Genomic DNA, 22,474 nt, shown 5'->3' with positions numbered 1-22,474 from the left:
TACTTAAGAATCTTTGAGTTTAGTTAAAACATACTTTCACTCTTTTTGAATTTGTTTCTCTCCCTCCCCACCCACCCACACGTCCAGCAGTCACTGACTCAGACTACAGTCATTAGCATGCATTAATAACCTACTGGGAATTTGCTGGATCCTGTGGACTACCACAAAGGCATCTGACAGTCCCACTTTCACAGGGTGATTTGTTGAGCTTATCTGTGTCACAGAGACAGGAATCTGAAGGACAAAACACACACACAAAAAGATAACATGATAGATATTTCACTTGTTCTTCTAGCTGTTCCTGTTGCTAGAACAATACTACAGCAGAAATGATGAAGTGGAACCACATACTAAATGATGTTCCCTTCAATCCAATGCAGTCCAGCAGTGCACAGGGTAAATGAGGTTAGATTTTCTCTTCCAACCTGTTGTACATGTGAAAATGTGCATTCGCATCTCTATATCTATGGCACAGCTATTATCTCCACGTTACTAGCTGTGCATAACACCCTTTTGTGAGCGACGTCTTGGCACAAAGGCCGATCAGGGTGTTATCTCGGGTGGTCATCTTCAAACAGAAATCCAGTGCCACCAGATTATAGTCATTGAGATGTGTCCTTCTATATAGCAGCTGGAACATGCATTTGGCTAACCCTTCAAACTGAATATGGGCCACAAGATTGTTCAACAATGGAGAGGCTGCCCTTTATGCATTTTGGAGGCTTCGGTGTACATACTCCAGAGCCTTTAGAAGGTAGTGATGGTCTGCTAACTACTTCTCTTACCAGGGGTATAGCAAGGTCAGCAGGGGTGTGTATTCAATAAATGAACATCAGCCCTCCCTTTATTTTATTTTTCGCTGTGCCAGAGGCACCATGGACATTTTAAACTTTTTTTGTTTTTTTAACCTACTGCCACTCCTCCTTTTCCTCCTGCCCCCATGGCTTGGTAGCCAGTTTGTGTACTGGTGGAATTTCTATGGTTTATCTCCTTGCTCAAACAAGAAGAGAAGCCACAGAACCCCTAACCACTGCATGGCCAACTATAAAATGGAAGGCATGCATGCGCCTAGATTAGGCCTCAGGGTACATGAACACCTTCTATTTCTCACGCACTCAGAGGGGTTCCATGGTTACTCTTGCAATTAAAGCAAGGAGAGGAGCCATGGAACACTCCCCCCACCGACTACTGCATGAATGGACTACAGAGTTATGTGGGTGAGGAGCAGCAGTGAGCAGCAGTGGTGGTGAGAACGTGGGGAAGCAGGCAAATGGTGGGGGTGAGGAGCAGCAGGGCAGGAGGCAAGCTGCAGGAGTGAGGAGGGCCCCTGGGGGCATGGTGGCAGGACATGGATTTGTCAGACATCTAGAAACTGACTTTATTCTAATTGCATTCTCTTTTTTTCTGTGCCGCACTGTGGGTTTCTCTCTCTCTCTCTCTCTCTAGAAAACTGTCATGCTAGTGCTGATGAAAATAATATTTCAGTGCACTATGAGATTTGCTTTTGGTCTGCTACTTAAGTTTTGATGGACCTGTTAATCAATCCCTCATAAGTACTTTAGCAATTACATTTTCTAGTGTACCTTCCAGTAATCAACAAGGAAAAGCAAATTTACTCTGCATAAGCCAATTACAGGCTTCATTGTCAGTTCACGCCAGGAGGAAATTTGCACAGACTTGAAGTACACTAAATATTTTTCTCAAACAGTTTAGGTTGGTTATTGTGTAAACATCTCTCCTATTAATGCACTTTTGCTAAACCTAATGCAATTCTGCATGTGGAGCCAGTCAGAAAATGCATTATGTTGGGAAATGAATTCACTTTCTATTACTGAATATTTTAAAGGAGTTCTGTTAAATTCCTTATAAACAGTAAAACGCTGACCCACATTCCCAAGCAAAGGGAAGCAGGGCAGTGGGTCCTGATGTAGCATATCTCAGAGAAGGTCTGTTTTAAGGGCTTCAATATCTGTAGAAGAAAACAGCCTTTTAATCTTGTACAAGCAGAACAAATGTTCATAGGTAGAGTTGATGCAACTGTAATAGTGGTGCAAGTATCTCTCTGTACCTAATGGTCAGTGCAAGATCTCTAAATGACTTGGGACTAAATTTCCTTAATGTGAAGATCCCGCCTGCTCATTTAAGCAGTAATGAGACCTATGGTCTTGTAATCACCCAGGATCCATTATAGAAGTTAAAACATTTGCTGCATTTGCAAAATGTATGAGGGGGAGGATAGAAAACAGTCCTGATACAAAGAGAAAGGCATTATGGGTTCTTCTGTTATACAATGTTATTTGTCAATCTGGATTTCCCAATGAAGGGTTAAAGATCCCTTGTTATTATATATAATTTAAAAAACATGAGCATGGAAGTAATATTGCTTATGCTATATTATTTAGGGTGCACACATTTCCCTTTCTAAGGGATGTTTCCAACTGGGTATGCTTAGCTGGATTTCAGAGGCCAATGCAGTTGGCCCCTTACATATGTAGTCCGGTCACCCAGCTTTCTTGTGAAGGCTGCTGACTGGTACAACTGGCAGCAGGAAACTCCGATGGGCAGAGCAGTGCCTGAAGAAATGGGTGAGGAGAACATGAAGGGTCAGTGGATCATGCCCTACGCTTCCAGAGTTAATCTGTGTTTTATTTTCCATTTAAAATTTTAATCCTTTCTTTATGCTGATACTGTGAACGGTTGACAAGAAAATCATTAAGATGTCACAAAGAGACAACAACAACTTTTGATGACAGGCAATGGACAAGCTGACAGGGAAAACGATTAGTTTTTATGTTACTATTTCTAGCTATAAACAGAAATGTGTCCTGCAAATGGCAGAGACAGAAAGGGGTCCCAATGCCATGTCTTCTAAGTGCCTGTTCAGATGTTGTAAGAACGGACTGATCATCACAGATGACTGCTCACGCAAGGAGTCTACTCTCGAGAGTAGCATTACTCCTGGGAAGGTGGGCACACAAGATCGCAACAGCTTCTTCCAATGATTGCTGGTTCTCAACACACCCTGCTCAAAAAGGATGGTGCTGTGGTCTTTTGTGTGTATGATTCCATTGTGATGCTGCCAAGTGGCTAGATTTGTATGAACAGATACTTATATATACAAACGTGCTGGAAAAACATCTGAACTGGCTTTATGTTTTCTATCATGTAGTAAGAAAGAATGCTGGGTGGAAATATGGGGACCAACCAGATAGTGATGAGGGCCAATTCAGATGGCAAGTGGATGCATACCATATTTCATGTTCCTGCTTCTGACTTGTGATGATCAAACCTATGGTTTAGGCCTAAGATACATGAGATACACCTTTCTTACACTGTATCCTACAATAATCTCTTGGATAGGCCAAGAGCACTGGGACAGACCAAGAGCATCATCTTAACAATAGCATCTATGGGACTTCAGGGCACAGAACACGTCTTTATGGATACATAATTCCAGCTATGAACCTCCTGGTTATTGAATCCACTGAATCTTGGTCCCAAGCTAGAGCATCTCTTAGAGTAATGATCTTCACTATTTTTCGAGCGGGGGGCACTTTGGCAAAAATCTTCAAGATGAGAGCCATTTCCCACCAAACTGACCTACATGCAGGGCTGAGTTTTCCTCAGTGTTGCCGGGAGTGGGTGGGGTGGGGCAGCCTTAAGCGAAACAGTGCCATCTTGAAAGGTGTGCATGGAGTGCTAGGAAGTGTAGTTCTTCCCAGGGCTTTCCCTGTAGAGCTCTATAGATACAGAACTGGGAAGGCCTACATTTCCCAGCACTCCGTGAACACTTTCCAAGATGGCGCTGGGGCTTGAGAGGGCTCAATTTCTCTTAAAGGAGCCTCACTTGTGCTGGGCAGAGTACAGCACTGTGTGTAGGAAGGAACAGCTGCCCTGTACAGTGTCAAGGGGACTGTGAGGAGTACTCAGCGACAGCCAAAGCTTTTTGCACAGGCCAAAGCTTTGCACAATTAGACAGGGGGCCACATTCAAGGCGGGTGAGAGCTGCCACTGGCTCCCTTGCAATGAAGAATGCTGTCCTAGAGGTACTCTCAGATCTTTGTATATGTACTACTTTTGCACTGAAATGACAGAGAACTGCTTTTCTAGCTTTAAAAAAAAAAAAAAAACATTTTAGCTATCGTCAATGATTTTGAATTGCTATTTGGCGACGTGGTGTCACTAACCCTGAGATGGAGTAGGTTATAAAGTTAGGTAAATCATTTCCAGACCAAACTCACCTCCTTATAACCAAAAATGATACGCCCATCGTTAAGAAGTGTGGCCTGAAATGTGAAACTGCCCAGGTTGTAATTATCCTGTAGATGAACATGATCCCATTGGACTACCAGCGCAGTACCTGTCGAATCCGAAGGAGGGAAAGGGAGAGGAAAATATTGCAGTTAATTATAGGGTAAATATCCAATAAGATTTAATATCATAAACATGTAACTCAAACCTTGCAGTAATATAGTCAATCATCTTGTAAAATGAGCATCGCAGTAGATATAATTACCTAAGTTTTTCCCATCGTAAACACAGCAAGAGATGTCAAGTGACCTACAACTAATGAAGGCTATAAATATATGCACAAATATTATTTCCTGCTTTCCTACATAATAACCGCTCTAGAGATACAGGAAGCAGTACTTTCAGCAGAACACGGCATGTTAGTTGTATCAACACCTCCCACTGCTAAGTAAAGAACTTTGGTCATGCTAGTGCTCCCAAGGAGGCTGTTCTCATGAGCAGCCAAGCCTGCACTTGGCTGCCTGTGAGAAATGCTGAGATCCACAGGATCCTGGCGATGCTGCAGTGCCAAACCCAGTGTCGAAGACTGGCTCTTAGCTAAGGTTAAGGCCCTTAACCCAGCTCCTGGGATCTTGTGTCAGTGGGAGCTACTTGCAAATCACGCTGACACAGAGATGAGTGCCTAGAGCGCCCATCCCCTGGGAGAATCCCCCACTGTACTGAGCTTGGTGCACTGTGAGATACCCAGAGGCCGGGATAATGCGCCCCAGTGTCAGAGCAATCCACCCTGCTCCATGCTGCATGGAGCAGCAGGGATTGTGTGGGAGCACAAAGCATGCTCCCACGAGTCTCAGAATGATTGTCTGAAGGGAAGGCAAGTTTTGTGAAGCCTTACCCCACCCGCCCAGTAGCTCAAGTGAATGGCCCCATGGAGTTACTGTATTATATAAGAGCCTTTTAAATTAGATCAAGGGTCTGTGGCATACCTCAAGGGTCTAACCTCATCCCCTCAAGTGGAGGTTCTTTTATAAAATAAATCTCTTCTCCTAAATTGTTCTCCCCACCCAAAAAGGTCATTGGAGGGGGCTCCGCTTATTGTGCCCACACTGAGAAAGGCCTGATTGTTGTGCATATTGGTCAGCATCTTCTCAGTTACTGACTTCAGGCTTTGGAATGTTCTCCTGGTGGATGTCCATTCCCTGGCTTCCCTTGCTAGCTTTAAGAAGTAAGTAAGGGCCTTGGTGTTTGTTCAGGCTTTTACCCTTTATAAGATACCATCTCTGTATTTTATGATTTGTATTGTTGGTTGTTGTAATGTGATTCTATGGATTTTACTGTTGTATTTTTACCTTGTAAACTGTCCTGTGATAAATTTATGAAAAGTGACATATCTGTGTGTAGCGTCTGCAAGGGGGTGAGAGATGGGGTCAGGGCAGGACTCCTGTTCCTGATTTACATGCCACAGAGCTTTTTATTTAACAGGAAGCCTCTTTTTATCTGAAGAGGGCTCCAGACTAAGTTACTTGAAGTCCTCTAAAGGACTACTTGATTTCAATAAGACTACTCAGGAGTAATTTAGTTTGGATGTCACCCATTAAGTTTTATTTTGTAAATATACCTTTTAGGGGGAGAAAGGATAACTATATACAGAATAAAGGCGAGGTTAAAAATATTTAGCTGTCTGTTGCAAAGGAGCTGTAACTAGAACCCGGGCTTAGGAGGTCATTCGCCTGATTAACCTAAATTGCCCATTTCTGTAGATCATCTCCTCCCCAGTGATCATTTATTTACACAGGCACAGGTCTGTAGGTTCTTTGATGCAGGCTGAGTTCAGGCCAAAGTTTTAAAGAGGTCCTCCATCCTTTTGGATTGGATTGGAATGCCAGCAGAATGCAGACAAATGCTGTTACCATGAACAGCAGGGTGGAGCTTCTGAGCATATCAGTATGGGATGGGGCATCGGAGTGCACTCCCAGGGAAGCTGTATGTGAAACCAGCATCCACGCTTTTAATCACCCCTGAACAAGGCTTCTCACTCTACAGGATCCATGTAGCTCAACATCCTGTTTCTAAGGTGGCCAGCCAGATGCTTCAGGGAAATCCACAAGCATGGCTGGAAGGCCCTCCCTTCATCCTTTGTCTTCCTGCAACTGGTGTCCATAGGCATACTCTAAATATGGATGTTTCTCCTCCCAGAGCGACCTCCATCACCTGTTATTCCACCTGGTTGCATCAGAGGGATAGGTGAGACAGCAAACTTGTTTACATGAGGAGCTGAAAAAACGTCATGCACCTGGTTTCCCTGGTTGCTGGACATTTTATGCTGGTACCCAGGAATCAGATATATCTATCCAGGATTAGTACCTAGAAGGGTGATACTGGCTCTAAAGAGTTATAGCTGATGTCTAGAAATTTGTGCAACCTTGGAACCCACAACACTTCAAGATTAATTACTTCAAACAGAGGCTGTAGTGTTGGGCTGAATTCACTGAATGAATCACATACACACACACTCTGTCTCTGCCTCTCTCTCTCTCTCCTGCTGCAGAGGGACAAGATTGTAGGAGATTGTAATGTGATTTCCACTAAATCAAAAAGTGACAGTTGTCTGCAGCCACTGTCACATGTAAGGTACAAATTGGTACCCAGATCATGCTCCACTAACTGCCTGCTTGCTCTAATCACCATATTACATTGTGTCATTTAGTTCACAACCCATTGCCTATACCACCTAACGATATTTACAGAAATGCTGACACAGAAAAGTGAACATTAAAGTGCCCCATTTTCATGCTGTCCATCTATTATGCATAACATTAACATTTTTATCTATCGCAAGTTTTCAGAGTGACAGGATATTAAATAATACGCAGTGTTAGTGGTAAATATTAACTATGTTGGTTAAATAGAAGTACTATGAATTTATAGATGATGTCCCCTTTAGTGATGGTGTCTAGCATTTTACTCACAGTAGTCTCATTATTCTTCATGGAAGTTGCCATATTGAAGCTCTGTGTCCTACATTGCAGGCCTGAACAACTACCAAGCCAAATTCAGTTTCCTAGCCATGCATGATGGCCTTCCATGTGGTAAGAGTTCCTCAGTTTCTGGAGTCCCAAGCAAGCAGCTACAACAGTGGGCTTATTGAGTCCCTGATAAGCTACCCTACCCGTTTTTACCCTAACAGAGGTCAACCCTGAATTTAAGATGACCCCCTTAAAAATAAAGGTTAAATACTGGTTAAACCCCCAATTTCTAACATCAAAGAATTTGGAAAAAACCTAGTCTTGGATTCAGATAAATACAGTGAGGCTATTCTCATGAGCAGGGAAAACTAGGCTAGTGGAGCCAAGTCTGGTCTTGCCCTTGCATGAGAACTGGTGGGATTGTGCCCAATCCTGGTGGTGCCTTGGTGGCAAACCCACCAAGCCAGCCACTCTCTTAAACGAGTGTTCTCCTAACCCCATTTTTCTAATTGTCCATCAGCCCTGGCTGCTTGCAGCCAGGACCGGGAGACTGTGGGGTTCCTGGCTGGTGTTGGGGAAATCCTCATAATGCATCACACAACTGCTCATTCCCCCGACAATTTCTGTGCCCAGACCAACAGACAGGATAGTCTGTGGGGGAGGTAACAACAACAACAACAAATATTTATATACCGCTTTTCAACAAAAAGTTCCAAAGTGGTGTATGTATATATATATATATATATATATATAGAGAGAGAGAGAGAGAGAGAGAGAGAGAGAGAGAGAGAGAGAGAGAGAGAGAGAGAGAAATAAATAAATAAATAAATAAATAAATAAGCAAGCAAGCTAGCTAGCAAGCAAGCAAGCAAGCTGGATCCCTGTCCCCAAAGGGCTCACAATCTAAAAAGAAACACAAGACAGAAAGCAGCAACAGCCACTGGAGGGATGCTGTGCTGGGGATGGATAGGGCCAGTTACTCTCCCCCTGCTAAATATAAGAGAATCACCATATTGAAAAGGTGCCTCTTTGCCCAGTTAGCAGGGGAAAAGCTTTCTGGGGCTTTCAAAAAGGTAAGCTTTTTGAGGCTTCCTCCCCTGCCCCTTCAAGTCCTTTCTCATGGATTGTGGGAAAAGGGGTCCATATATATTTGCTGCTGTTGAACTACAACTGGGAGTTATTCACACTGCGGGGTAAATGGTGAGCGAAGCCACTTCAAAGTGCACTCGCAGCATTGAGGGAAGCAGCCCCTCCCCTCTGCTCTTGGGTTTGCTTTTGAGGCAAGTTTACACGGCATGCCTCTGTGTTTTCCTTGGTGTGTGTGTGGGGGGGGGGGGGAGAGTACTGAAAAGCTACATTTGCATTTGTAAAGAGAGTATCCATCTTATCATGATGGCTAATGATTCTACAGCAGTGCCTCTCCCTATTTACTCCGGCGTTTTCAGAAAAAGTAGCTTAAAACCATCATTTTAAAAACCCGGAAATACCTCGAGACAAGCTAGAATTCGCAAGACAAAGCCCGGCTTGTGTGTGGAGTCCAAAGATCTTGAAGGGACCTTGGGGTAAGTTTGGCTGGTGTGTGAACACACACACTCTCTCTCAAATGAGATTCGGGATAGAAGCCCTGTATGTAAAGCCTCCTGGAGAGCCAAGGTTGCCTAACCCTGCTATATAGTATATATTCCCAGGTAATGAACATTACTTACATCTCTTGTGTTTACTATTTGAAAAATTATAATTATATCTACTACAATGCCTTTTTAAAAAACAAGATGAATCAGTGTAAACCAAGTTCAACACATCTTTGAGGAAATTATTTTTTTCTAATGAAAGCTGAAAATTCAGGGATGGGCGTGGAATATTGCTTCCTAAAAATCCCAACCAAAAAATCGTAATTTCACATGTACATTGATAGCATATACGCTACGAGACTAACCAGAAAGGAGATCTTGAATTTTAATGGGTAGCTCAGTGAAAGATGACTCAATAAGGCTATTCTCACGATCGCTCAAAAGCGGGCTAAAGGAGCCCAGCCCACTTTCTAGTGGTTGTGTGCAGCTCCGGGAGTCAAGTGGCTCCCAGCTGCTAGCCCAGCTAAATGTCCCCATTAAATGAGGATAGCGGAGCGAGTGCTCTGCTAACCCCATTGATTGATTGTGAGTCACCACGGTGACTCATGAGCAGACCCCTGATTGGGAGGCTACACCAAGCCTCCTGGCCTCGGGGGTCATCCCAGAATGCCCTGTGCCCTCGCACAGGGCTTCCTGGGACTTCCGGGGGCTGGGTGGTCCTGATCCCCACCACCCCTAACAGCTCTGTAACGGAGCCGGTAATTGTGTGGGTGGCTGATCTGGCTGCCCAGCGTGGACTAGCTGCTCGTGTGCGGGGAGAGTGGGCTTGACCCCCTCTCCCAGCCAAACCCCTTACTGCTCGTGTGGAGAGCCTCAGTGTGTGGCAACTGTAAATAGCCCTGCTCACCTCATTGCTGTTTAGTTTTTATTTAGGCTTGATACAGGTATGTATCTTGTGTTGAACAGAGACGAGGAGGTGGGGAATGACCATGGGGCAGCTATACCAGTGGTGGTGGGTAATCAATGAAGATATGGCATTGGTAGCCTAGCAGGTCATTATAGGGGAAAGGAATTTAGAAATTTTATTGCTATTGCCCCTTCCAGCAGGCCTACCACCTCTTTGACCTTGGAGACCAATGCCAACCACTCACAGAACCTCACCTTATTACTCTGTAATGCCAGGTCAGCTCACAATAAATCTGAAGTAATGCATGACTTGATCATGGATAAAGGAACTGACTTGGTGTGTATAACTGAGACCTGATCAGGAGAAGCTAGTGGACCAGTTTGGTCCCAGCTTTTCCCAGAGGGTTACTCTATGGTGGAGCAGGTGAGAGGATGTGGACGGGGAGGTGGGGAAGCTGTGGTCTATAAGAATACCAACTCCCTTACCCGGAACCCTGTCAGGGATTTGGCCTATATTGAATGTGTATACAATTGAATGTGTCTAGGGACGAGGGATAGACTGGGACTTCTTCTGGTATACCGATCACCCCGCTGCCCGGTGGAGTCCCTAACTAAGCTGATGGACCTGGTTGCTGAGTTGGCATTGGAGTGGCCCAGATTGTTGTTGGTGGGGGACTTCAATGTTCATTTTGGGACCAGATTGTCGGGTGTGGCCCAAGAATTCATAACGGCCATGATGACTGTGGGCCTATCCCAATTGGTCTCTGGACCGACACATGATGCTGGTCACACGCTCAATTTAATCTTTTGCTCTGATCAGGGTGGTGTTCCATCTGTGGAACGTCTCCCCATTGTCATGGATGGCTCACCATCGGGTTAAGGTAGAACTTACAGCCTCGGCCCACCTCTGAGGGGTGAAGGTCCTATTAGATTGGTCCGCCCAAGGAGGTTATTGGATCCAATAGGATTCCAAGAAGCCTTGGAAGAGTTTAGGGTTGGCTCTGCTAGTGATTCTGTTGATGCTCTGGTGCAAACATGGAATAATGAACTCACTAGAGCAGTAGACACAATTGCTCCTAAGCATCCTCTCCGACCTGTTTTAAAGACAGCCCCGTGGTATTCGGAAGAATTAAGGGAGCTGAAGTGGTGAGGTAGACGACTAGAGCGAAAGTGGAGGAAGACTCGGCACGAGTCTGATTGGATACAACACAGAGAACATTTAAAGATCTATGCTCTGGCAGTGCGGGCAGCAAAGAAGCAGTTCTTTTCTGTCCGCATTGCTTCCACAAACTCATGTCCAGCTGAGTTGTCTAGGGTTGTGAGGGGACTAGTATGTACCCCCCCCCGAATTTAATATTGGAACCATCAGTTAATTGCTGTGACATTTTTAATGACTTTTTTGCGGATAAAATTTCTCGTATTTGGGCTGAGCTGGATTCCATGGTTATTGCAGAGTCTACTGTGGAGATGCCCAGCAATTCCTCTTATGGGATTTGATTGGATCATTTTCAGTTTGTGACTCGTGAGGAAGTTGACGAACTGCTTTGGTGTGCCCTACAACCTGTTCTCTTGACCCTTGCCCAACTTAGCTTATCTCATCTAATAATTATCAGAGAGGGTCTAGTAAATATTATAAATGCTTCTGTGAGGTTGGGCACAATGCCTCCTTGTCTTAAGGAGGCTATTATCCGACCACTTTTGAAGAAACCTGCACTGGATCCCTTGGAGTTGGCTAATTACAGACCTCTTTCTAACCTTTCATGATTGGGCAAGGTGATTGAGTGGGTGGTGGCCTCTCAGCTCCAGGCAGTTTTGGATGATGTAGATTATCTAGACCCATTTCAAACGGGCTTTCGTGTGGGCTATGGGGTTGAGATTGCCTTGGTTGGCCTGATGGATGATCTCCAATTGGCTATCAACAGGGAGTGTGACTCTGCTGATCCTCTTGGATCTCTCCACAGCTTTCAATACCATCGACCATGGTATCTTTCTGGATCACCTGAGGGGGTTGGGATTGGGTGGCACTGTTTTACAGTGGTTCTGCTCCTACCTCTCTGGTAGATTCCAGATGGTGTCGCTTGGAGACTGTTGATCTGCAAAGTGAGAACTGAAGTATGGAGTTCCACAATACTGTCTCCAATGCTCTTTAACATCTACATGAAACCGCTGGGAGAGATCATCAGGAGGTTGGGGGACCTTGTGGGACCAATGTCCACTCAGATGAAACCCTTCTGCATGAGCCCAACCAAACTCCGAGGCATCTGTCATGACCACCCAAGGGGATTGAGGGGCCTAAAAGGGAGCACTGACACTCAGGTACCGCAACTCCATCCACCACTCTGCCATCGCCCATACCCATCGAGGGGATGTGTGCTCTAGGTGGCCCGTATTCCAAAGGGGATCGAACACGTCTAAAAACCACCTCTGAATGATGCGCATTCGAAGACGTGCTTGAGGCAGCACGTATGTAGTGGCTGCCATATGACCCAACAGGTGATGCACTGAGCACATAGTCTGAGGGTCTCTAGCAAAGAATGCGGCCACCAGCTTCCAGAGAGTACTTATGTGGCCTATCGGAAGGAAGACCTTTTCCAAGGTCGTATCGAATATCAGCCCAATGAACTGAATCTGTCGGGTCAGTTTCAACTGAGATTTTTTGAAATTTATTTGGAAACTCAGAGCCTGCAGAGTATCTACTATGATCTAGAGGGTGTCCAGGACCGCACATCTAGTGCTCATCACGATGAGCCAACCATCTAAATATGGTAGAACCTGCAACTCTTGCTCCTGCAGGAAAGCCACCACTGGGGCCAGGCATTTAGTAAAAACCCTTGGTGCTGTCATGAGGCCGAACGGCAAGGCCTTGAATTGATAGGGGATCCCCCTCATCTGTCCCAGCTCTCCAACAATGGGGCCAGGTGAGTCCTGAAGCGCCCCGAGTCATTGCTTCTTTTGGAAGGTATTCGGGCGCTGTTTATGAAAGGCTGGCTTACCAGGCTGGATGCCCGACTTGTATCTTGACCAGGATTTGTTGCCACCAAAGGACCGTTCTGAAGGCGACTGTTGCTGGGAAGGGGCCCTCTGTGGTTGATTGGCAGTTTTCTGCATTTTGGTAGCTGACGAAGTGTATGACATGGATCACGCTGTGCTCCTCAATTTCTGAACTTTCTGGAGCATTCATCAGTGTGCTCAGAAAAAAGGCTAGAGCCCTCAAACGGCAGATCCTCGACCCTAGCACGGGCCTCATAGTTCAGTCCAGACGAATGCAACCAAGTGTGTCGTCTGAGCAACATGGATGTGACCATCACCTTAGCCGCACATTCCACTGAATGGCAGGCCGAATAAAGTTCCTGTTTCGCCACCTGAACAGCCTTGCGAAAAAATGCTTTTGCCGGATCCCTCTTGTCCTGTGGGAGGATATCCAGGAAAGGACCCACCTTTTCCCACAAAAAGTGGTTATATCAGGCGTTATAAGCCTGATAATCGGCCACCCTCAAGTGGAGGGCTGAGGCCGAATAAAGCCTTCTCCCAAAGGAGTCCAATTTTCTGCCCTCTTTGTCACTCGGTGCTGACTGGCTGTGATCTCTGGTCCTTTGCAAGGATGTCTCCACAACAATCGAATTTGGGGTGGGATGATTTTTCTTTTCTCCCCCCTCCACAATTTTATAAATTTATTAAGATAATAAGAAAGAACAAGGTAAAATATTGTTACAACTCTTGAAACATAGAACAAAGTAGAAACTTTAAAGGAAGTTGGAGAATACAAAAGAAAAGCTGTAATTTTACATCGTCTGCTGGTCTGAATGCAAAGATAACAACCATAGGTATACAGAACAACCTACAAATCAAACCCTGATCTCAGAAATAAATGATGACCTTGTCAAATATTAAAATTAATAAAGGGTACTCAAACCAGCATAAATGACTCTGTATAGGTATTATTCATGTAAGCAGTAACTTTAGAAATAGAGGCATAATCCCATAACTTGAGAAACCAATCATCTAAAGTTGGAATCATTGAGATGCACCAATTAGTAGCATAGAGAATCCTAGCAGCGGTAATCATGTATAAAGATAGTTCATTAAACTTAGTAGGAATACAGGGCCTGGTCATATTTAAAAGAAAAAGTTCTGGCAAGAGGGTAAATTTGATTTCCAAAATCTGCTCCATTTTTGAATGTATTTGCTTCCAAAATGATTGGGCTTTATTACAAGTCCACCACATATGATAAAATGTACCCACTTGTTGATCACATTTCCAGCATTCCTTTGGAAAACGGTTATCAATCTTATTAATAGGCAATGGGGTTATATACCACCTAAAAACATCTTATACAGTACCAGTTTTCCCTTAAATTATTACTTGAAGTAAATTTGATGTTCTTCTTCCATTGATTTTCCCAATCAGAAATATCTATCGTTCTATTAATATTCTGCATCCATTTTATCATACACTCTTTAACCTGCTCAGTTTCTGTTTCATACTTCAGTAACAACTTATATATCGCACGCAGCATATGGTCTATATTTCAGTGTATTAAGTCTTCGAACTTAATATGATGATTTTTCAAAAAGGTCATATCATCCTGCAATTGCACTATGTAGAAATTATCTAAAGGCCTGTTAGCCTGGGAAAGCATCGTCAGTTTCTTCCAGTGACCCCACATGACCCTCAACAACGCTGGGTTCAGGGGCAAAGCAGCTGGTACCTTGGCCTCCAAATCAATAAGGCTGAATAATGGGTCTAGTTATCCCTTTAGCTGGGTACCAAGGCTCACTCCCAAGGCCAAGGCCATTCAGGTCATGTAAGTGGAGTACAGCTTGAAGTCCTGATGAGGAGACAAATTTCAAGTCCGACTATATGTCGAGCGGGGAAGCCCAGGGAAACAACTTCAGAATCCTGGGAGCTAGCATCGCTGTCATACTTGGGCTGCGGAGGAGCCAAAGGATCTTGTGCCACGGGCATCGAACCCGAAGAGGAGCCCGGTTTGCTATCCGGATTGTCCGATACCAAAGTGGAAAGTCCTGCCAGCAATACCTGGATAGGCACGGTAGCCTGTTGTATCACTGGGGCCGAAGGGGGTGGTTTGCGACGCTCATTTCAATCCCATGGGGAGTGCTGCAGCGAGCAGGAATGCAGACTCCCTTCCGAGTGTGAGGGGGGTTCATGTGAACCCTTCATTGTTACAGGCTTCCCATATGTGGGACCATCTGAATAACGGGACTCATAGCAGGGCTGAACATATTCTGAATAGTCCACCTGGTATTGATCGCATGACCCAGAGTCCTGGCGCCAAGTACCATAAGAAGGCTCAACTTCACTCAAGGAGCGATATTCTGCCGCCCGGTATTGATCCGGGTATGATTGATCACGATGGTCCCAGGACCGATCCCATCTGTAAGCTGAGGAGCGTTCTTCCAATTCCCAATGGGCACCATGGTCCCACAGGGGAATAGGCTCCTGTTGCCTTCTAGGGGGTGACCAACACCTAGGCAGCCAGGATGCATCTTCTGTGAGCTTGGTTGGTGAATAGGCCTCCTCATCCGATGAAGCATACCCCGGTTCATCCGTCACCACCAAAAGTTTGCTATTCAATCTAGACTGATTGTGGGCCAAGTCCAACGACTCCGCAATCACAGGTGGGCTAGGCTGTGCTGACACCGACAACTTCTGTATGGGATGATCCGAGGCTACTTTAGTCTTCTTGGCCACAAGGGCCTCCTCTGTCTTCTTCGTCTTGGGTATAGGAGGGAGGTGTTGATCCGCTGGCAAGTCACGATGCAACTTCAACTCCTTCTTCTTCACCTTAGGTACTGAAGTCACAGGAATCGAGGATGTTTTCGGTATCACGGAAGCTGAATGCTGCAGAGGGTCGTTTGAGCACACTGGCTCACTCAACATCATTGAAAGGACAACCTTAGGGGGTGTTGATACCAGTACCGAGCTCAGGTTCTCAGCCTCTACAGGAGTAGACACAGAACACTCCAATGTCACCGATGAAGCCATTTTCATGGATCACTTCAATGATAAGGCTTCCGGCGAACGGAGAGCCAGGTCCCACAGGACTGTGTGCAGGTGAGAAGCCCTATTTTTGTGAACCTGCTTCGTGAACTTCTGACAGTGAAGACAGGTCTCGACAATGTGGGATTCTCCCAGACACAAGAGACACTCGGTATGAGTATTTGGGGAAGGGATCTTCAATCTACACCGAACACACTTCATCATGCCCAGCATAAACGCCAAAGGCCAGGTGGCCACCACGCTCCGTCCCAGCCGGGATTGGAGCTCTGAAAAGGTGAAAGACCGTAAAAACCAAAACGTCAAGAAAAAAACGCTACAAAAGAAAGAAAGAAAGAAAGAAAGAAAGAAAGAAAGAAAGAAAGAAGCAGGGAGAAAACAACAACAAGGGGATAGACAGATAGATCCTACTCATTGTCAAGCTGCAGACTCCATGATGTTCACTGAAGCGTGGACGAAGAAAGACTGAGGAGATGAGGAGTGGTGCAGCTGCATATAGCGGCTGGGGGCAGGGTTCCCGCCCAAAGCTGAAGAACTGAGCTTGCTAGATTTTGACGATGTCTCTGCACAGGCACATAGCCCATTAGTGTAAAAGACAGAGACCACATCGAAGAAATGGCACTGCCCTCATACCTTGGTGGGCTTCTCAAAGGCATGTGATTGGCTACTGCAGGAAACCAGATGCTGGAATTGATGGAACTTTGGTCTGACCCAGCAGGTCTTTTCCTATGTGCTTAATATCCATGCGGTTATGGCCCCAATTTTAATTGGTTTCAACCAGACAAAATCCACATATTTAATGTGCCACATAGAGTAGATCTGATTTTGCTTTTTATCACTTTGAAATTTTCTGTAAGACATTTGACCTTTCAGAGCCATTGATACAATGAAGTGTATTGGACGACTCTGTAGTGGCTACTTCGCACACTGCATTTATGAGGTTTACTGATTGACTGCTGACATGTTATGTCTCTGTGTGATATATAATACTAAGCATACAAGGCTGCTATTATTTCACTAATGGCTATTTACTGTATATATTGTAGCAAAGGGGCATATACTTATGGTACATAAAAGATTTGCTTTTTCAGCTGATGATGCTAATTGAGATTTTAAATTTAATTAAGATTTAGGAATTTTATAACTAAAGACATTTTACAGGCTCTATCAATAATGTTCTAAAACATGGTGTTTTTTAAAACTCAGGTGCATGGCTAAACAAATTCCTCAAACACCCAAGAGCCAAATAATTACAGGCTTCAGTGTTTATTTTCCTACAAAGGAGAAAAAAGGGAATAGGCTTGCAAAATAATCAATACATACCATTATCAAAGTACCTGACAGTTGAATTTCGTGACACACTTGGGTCAAAGTTGGCCATCAAGGGTGCGATGTATTGCGTTGCTGTTAACATTCGATGCACAACTTCACCTGTATATATAAAGCCTGTAATACAGAAACAAAATAGCACAAATCTTGTCAGCAACACCTGAAAACGTTAATACATCCCAGAATTAATTAGGTGCTGCCAGAGCTTCAAAGAGTTATTGAAGAAAAATTAATCTCACCACCGGGTTTTAATAATGAATCAAAGGACTGCAAAATAATACAGAAAAACATCATAAAGGCCAATAGAGGAATGGCTTTCATTGATGAACAAAGGAAAGAAGATATGTTGTTGGTGAAATGGCTTAGGCCAGTGCCTCCATAAACGGTAGTCTACAGGCCATTTCTGGGAGTGTGTAAGATTGCAAGGAGTTTTAAAAACCATTATGTACAAACCAAATGAAGGAACTGCCTGCTTCACATGTCTTAGCTGCTACACTGCACTAACTCTATAGCTGCGTTCTCATAACCAGAATGGTCATGGTTAAAGAGTTAACCATGATCAGCAAGCTCCATGTGCTCCTACAGAGCATATTGTGAGAATCTTGAATTTCCAGGCAATCCTAATTGCTAACCAGGATTGGATCCTCATAAGTGATCCCGGTTAAATGCTAGTTAACAGCAGCAATTTAACCATGATTGCCTAGAAATTCTGGGTTCTCATGACATGCTTCTTGGGAGTGCATGGCTTGCTGATTGTGGTTAACTCTTTAACCATTGTGAGAACATGGCCAATAAAGTGTATCCTATCTGTTTTTGTGCATGCATCATGATTTGTTAATTGTTCCAAAATAACATGAACAAACAAGTGCAATCACAGGAATTGTACCAAAGGGAGGATGTAGAATTGTGTTGACTGCTTTTATGTACCGCAGTCGGTACTTGCTTTCAAATATGTCATAATCACTGTCGTGTTAAAATCAATGCATTCATAACTGATCAATGCTGTGGCAAATATACTGTGTAAGAAAACATTTGTAATTTAACTTAACAAACTGCTCACTCAATACATTTTGTGCTGTGGATTGTTGCTACCTCTACCCTGAGGAAAAACAATGCAGGAGCAAAGAAGGGGAGATTAAGGAGATGTTTAACTTCAAGCTAGGCAACATTACTGGGAATGAACAAGAACTCTGGTCAAGTAGTTTCAGTACAGCTTGGAAAGAAACACAGGATAAGTTCAAAGTACCCCACAGCCTGAAATAACTTGAAATTTTATCATTTCCCCTAATGCCCCAGGAAATCACAAATGTTAACCAAGCATATTCCTGAACAGGCTCTACTGAAATTTGGAAAGTACTGGCTTCTACTTCTATGGTCCAGTTTCTTTTTTAATCATTGTAATTGATCTCTGTTGATTCATCAGTCCACCAAGAATGTTCCAAACCTACAGTTTCCTGAACTACTTAATATTTTCTTTGTGGGAGGAATTTAGAGCTTCCAGAAAGGCTCTGCAGTTTGAAACATAAGCCAGCAAGGCTCTCCACACGAGCAGTGTGGAGAGCCTAAAGGGGGTTTGCGGGAAGAGCAGGTTTGACCCGCTCTCCCCGTAGATGAGCAGGAAGCCCTCCCTGGGTGGCTGGATCGGCCGCCCAGACCAGCTCTGCCCAGACCAGCTCCGATTACCAGCTCCGTCACAGAGCCAGTTGGGGTGGTGGGGTTCAGGGACATACCGGCCCCCGGAAGTTCCATAAGGCAATGTGCGAGTGCGCGGTGCCTTGTGGGGAGCCCCCCGACACTGGGAGGCTTGTTGTAGCCTCCTGGTCAGGAGGCTACTCATGAGTTGCTGCAGCATGGAGCCACACTGTGGCAACACATGATCTTTTAACCCATTTTTCGGGTGCTCTTGTGCCCAATACCTGGGTTAGGCGGCAGGCTTCATAAGTGGGCTTGCCGCCACGAAGAGCCATGCGGCTTCCCTTGCTGTACACAAGCAGCAGGAACCGGGCTGGGATCCTTTAGCCCAGTTCCTGCTGCTCGTGAGAACAGCCTCCGTGTCTACTAAATTGCTGGAATAAATTAATCAAATGATGTCACAACAGGTTATTACAATGCTGATGGAAAGTACAGCATATAGCTTTATCAAATGTTACAAGGCTAACACATTAAAAATGAAGCAAGTATTGATTTATTCGTGATAACTTTGGACCACTGCTGATTCAAGTGCACGGAACATAGATGTCCCTTGTTTTGAAAGACCATTCAAAAGCAACACTTAACATAATGCACAGATCTTATGATGCATGTCTTTACAAAAACAATTTACAGACTGCATGGCTTCTTATTTTTGATGGTCTGGGTTCAAAGAAGCATGTGACTAGTTCTGCAGCCCCAGAGAGCTTCGGAATTGTGTTTCTTGAACTCTAGCCTATTGTGCTCTATAGCAAATCTCTTGGGGGCGTCTCAAAAGCAGTTTATGATATGGTTTGGGAGTCTGCCATTCAAAGGAAAAAACTGTTAAAAACAAAACAAAAACCCACCCCAAACCTCACTACACACTGCCAATTCACTGGGAGACCTAATGCAGTTCTTTGAATACCAGCCAACTTCTTTAGCAAACCCTCATTTATAGCCACAATTATTTAGGCAGAAACACTTAATTAAAAAAAAATTTGCAATTATTCAATCCAGCCCTTCTTTCTGCTAGTTTCTTTCTCTTGTTCATTTGCGGTGTAGCCAAATCATCTCTACTATGTATATATTTATGTTCCTATCATATGTTCAAGACCATAAAACTAGCTTAAAAATAAGGTCTTCAGGAGTAGAGCTTTGAAATCTAAAATGCACTGTTCTTGTTCTTCTGGACCAGGGCACCAGGTCCAGAAGTTGAGGTTCACTAGCAGTCACTGAATTCACACTGAAGGTACAGTTTGAAAAGCATTGCCTATTTAAAATGTATGTGGGTTTCGCATCTTTTCATAGCTTAGGTTGGTAAGGCTCCATACCCTTGGTGTAAACACACGTTGAAAAATCTGTCTGTTGAAGATGACGCTCATTTTTTATCGTTTAGCCACTGCAAGGGAAAACCATATGTTCAAAGCACTGCTAATACAGGAAGCTGTGCTTACTTAGCTGGAAAAGTGCCAGCAGTGACCACACAATAAAAGGTTTTGCATTACAGAAGCTTCTACTGGGCAAAGGCTGAATGACTATTTGAGCATGCAATTCAGTGTGAGTTTCTTGCAATCTAGCAGGCAGCAGCATATAAAGTAGAAGGTCAATAAGCACAAACAGTTTCTTTTCAAAGATGGGCTTTGAGGAGTCACCTGCTCTCCCCTGCCTGTGTTCAAAGCAACAGCGATGTTGCTTAGGAAATCACAAACACTTAAATGATTCCGGTAAACTATGTGCTTTTTGACTGAAAATGCAGTGGTCAGTTTAAGGGACTAGAATATACTCTCTTGTTGAGTTCATCAGATTTCTCTCCCTCCCAGTTCTTATTTAAACAGGGAAAGTACAAAATCTCTACTGGCAATTCAAAAATATCTCCAGTGTAATTGTGAGGAAATAGCAGACCACAAAGTGGGTGAAATTGTGATTCACAGGAGCCCTATTCAGACATTGAGCCAGGTCTCAAAATCAGAGAGACCCGGTTTGTGCAGTAGAGCAGGGAGAGCGGGCTAAGCCCAGTCTCCCCGCAGACGATCAGGGAGGGAGCTCTGGACAGCCAGATCGAACACCCACACGATTGCTGGCTCTGTGATGGAGCCGGTGGGGGCTGGGGAGAGTGGGGGCCGATTGGCCCCCGGAAGCTCCAGCATGCTCTGCGCAAGCGCGCAGAGCATGCTGGCGAGACTCCTAGAGCTGGGAGTCAGCTTTTCGCCTCCCCTCCAGGGGTCTCCTCATGAGTTGCCGCGGCACGGAGCCGCGGCACGGCTACTCATGATTTAAAAAACCCGGGTTTGCGGAGTGCTTGCTCCGTAAACCTGGTTTTAGGGGAGGGGTACTTAGGCGGGTTAGCCGCCTGGGAGCCACTGGGCTTGCCTCCCCTAGCCCGATTTTGCCTGATCGTGGGAATAGCTCCAGAATGTTGTACGAGTGAACAGATGTCTGTACCCTCATCAGGGGCAGGGTGATAATAGGGCAGGTTCAAAGAACCCGAGGTGCCCTGCTTCTGGGAGCCACAGAGCATCCGGGAGGAGTCACTGACGTCCCCCATCCCCCATCAGGGGTTCCCATCACCGCTGGCTACCTCCTGCCACCGCCACCTGCCTCCTTCAACCACTCACCCAGCTCCCAGGCCCATTCTCCTTCAATTGGTCAGGCTCCCAGCCAATGGAAAGAGGGTATGCATGCACTCCCAATGGGCCAATGGAAGGAGGGCAAGCCTGAGAGCCGGGCAGCCAATGGAAGAAGGTCGTGCATGCACTCCCGGTGGACCAATGGAAGGAAGGCTGGCCTGGGAGCCAGGGGGCAGGAGGCAGAGGCAGCTGGCGGTCGCGGTGATGGTGGGGGCATCAGTTAGGTGGTCAACCAGCCGGGGGGGGGGAGAGCAAGTGTGAGGGGGAGTGAGTGGGGTGTGTGCACATGTGCCACTAAGCAGGGGGCGCCGCTGTGAGTGGGGAGGCAGCCCGTGTTCACTATGTGAACATGAACCCACTCTCCCCGGCCTCACTACTCTCTTGACACTCATACATGTTTTTGTGTGAATGACTGTATCTACATTCATTTTAAAAGTGAACCTGGGTACAGGCCCCCTCAAATACATGGTATAGATAGGAAGTGTACTGCTGTACCTGTGTTCAACATAGCATATGAATAATTGTACCTGTGTACAGATCTGTACCCGTATACACTGTACACTTGTTGTACAAGTGTTGACCATAATGTGTGAATATGGCTAGACTCACTCTGATTCGGCCTGTTCATGAGTTGTTCCAACTTAGGACAATACCAAACTGTGACCACCCACACATCTTATTACTGTGCCAGACCCATGGTATGGGTCTGAACTAGGGTCTATAAGTTTTATTTATTTAGGATGGAAGACTTCAGAAACTCCAGACACACTTCACTAACAGCTGCTTCCTCCCACAACTCATGATGGGTCAGGTTGAAACAAGAATAATGTGCAACATGCATTTTCCCACTTAAAATGTCACCACGCTCCATTGCTAGTGTGGAAGACGACACTCTGTCTTCTTCAGTTACTGGTCTATACTGTCCTGCAGCTAGACTTGGATACAGTCACACAAGTATCCTTCTAGCCTGCTTCACCATCATTTCCTTCATTCTCCTCCTCCTGTTCTCCGGTAAAATTGACAAGATCAGGGGAAAGATTTCCAGCCCCCAGCCCCTTTGTATTATTGCTGGTCTTGTGGTAGCAAGCATGAATTGTCCCCTTGGCTAAGGAGGGTCCACCATGGTTTGCATTT

General features: G+C 45.0%; 1 protein-coding gene across 5 annotated transcripts in view; it reads right to left on the bottom strand.

Annotated features, from left to right (window-relative positions):
* The window catches only part of PLXDC2 (plexin domain containing 2), a 379,100-nt gene that overhangs the window by 94,357 nt on the left and 262,269 nt on the right, over positions 1-22,474 (bottom strand). For all 5 annotated transcript variants that reach the window (XM_053261826.1, XM_053261829.1, XM_053261827.1 and 2 more), the window contains 3 exons: positions 17,037-17,159; positions 4,242-4,360; positions 135-234 (listed from right to left, as the gene is read on the bottom strand). In XM_053261826.1, coding sequence (XP_053117801.1) covers positions 135-234; positions 4,242-4,360; positions 17,037-17,159 — 342 coding nt within the window. The remainder of the gene's footprint in view (positions 1-134; positions 235-4,241; positions 4,361-17,036; positions 17,160-22,474) is intronic.

The sequence above is a fragment of the Hemicordylus capensis genome, chromosome 6 (assembly GCF_027244095.1).
Source record: "Hemicordylus capensis ecotype Gifberg chromosome 6, rHemCap1.1.pri, whole genome shotgun sequence".
NCBI lineage: Eukaryota > Metazoa > Chordata > Lepidosauria > Squamata > Cordylidae > Hemicordylus > Hemicordylus capensis.
This window is presented reverse-complemented; position numbering and strand designations above follow the sequence as displayed.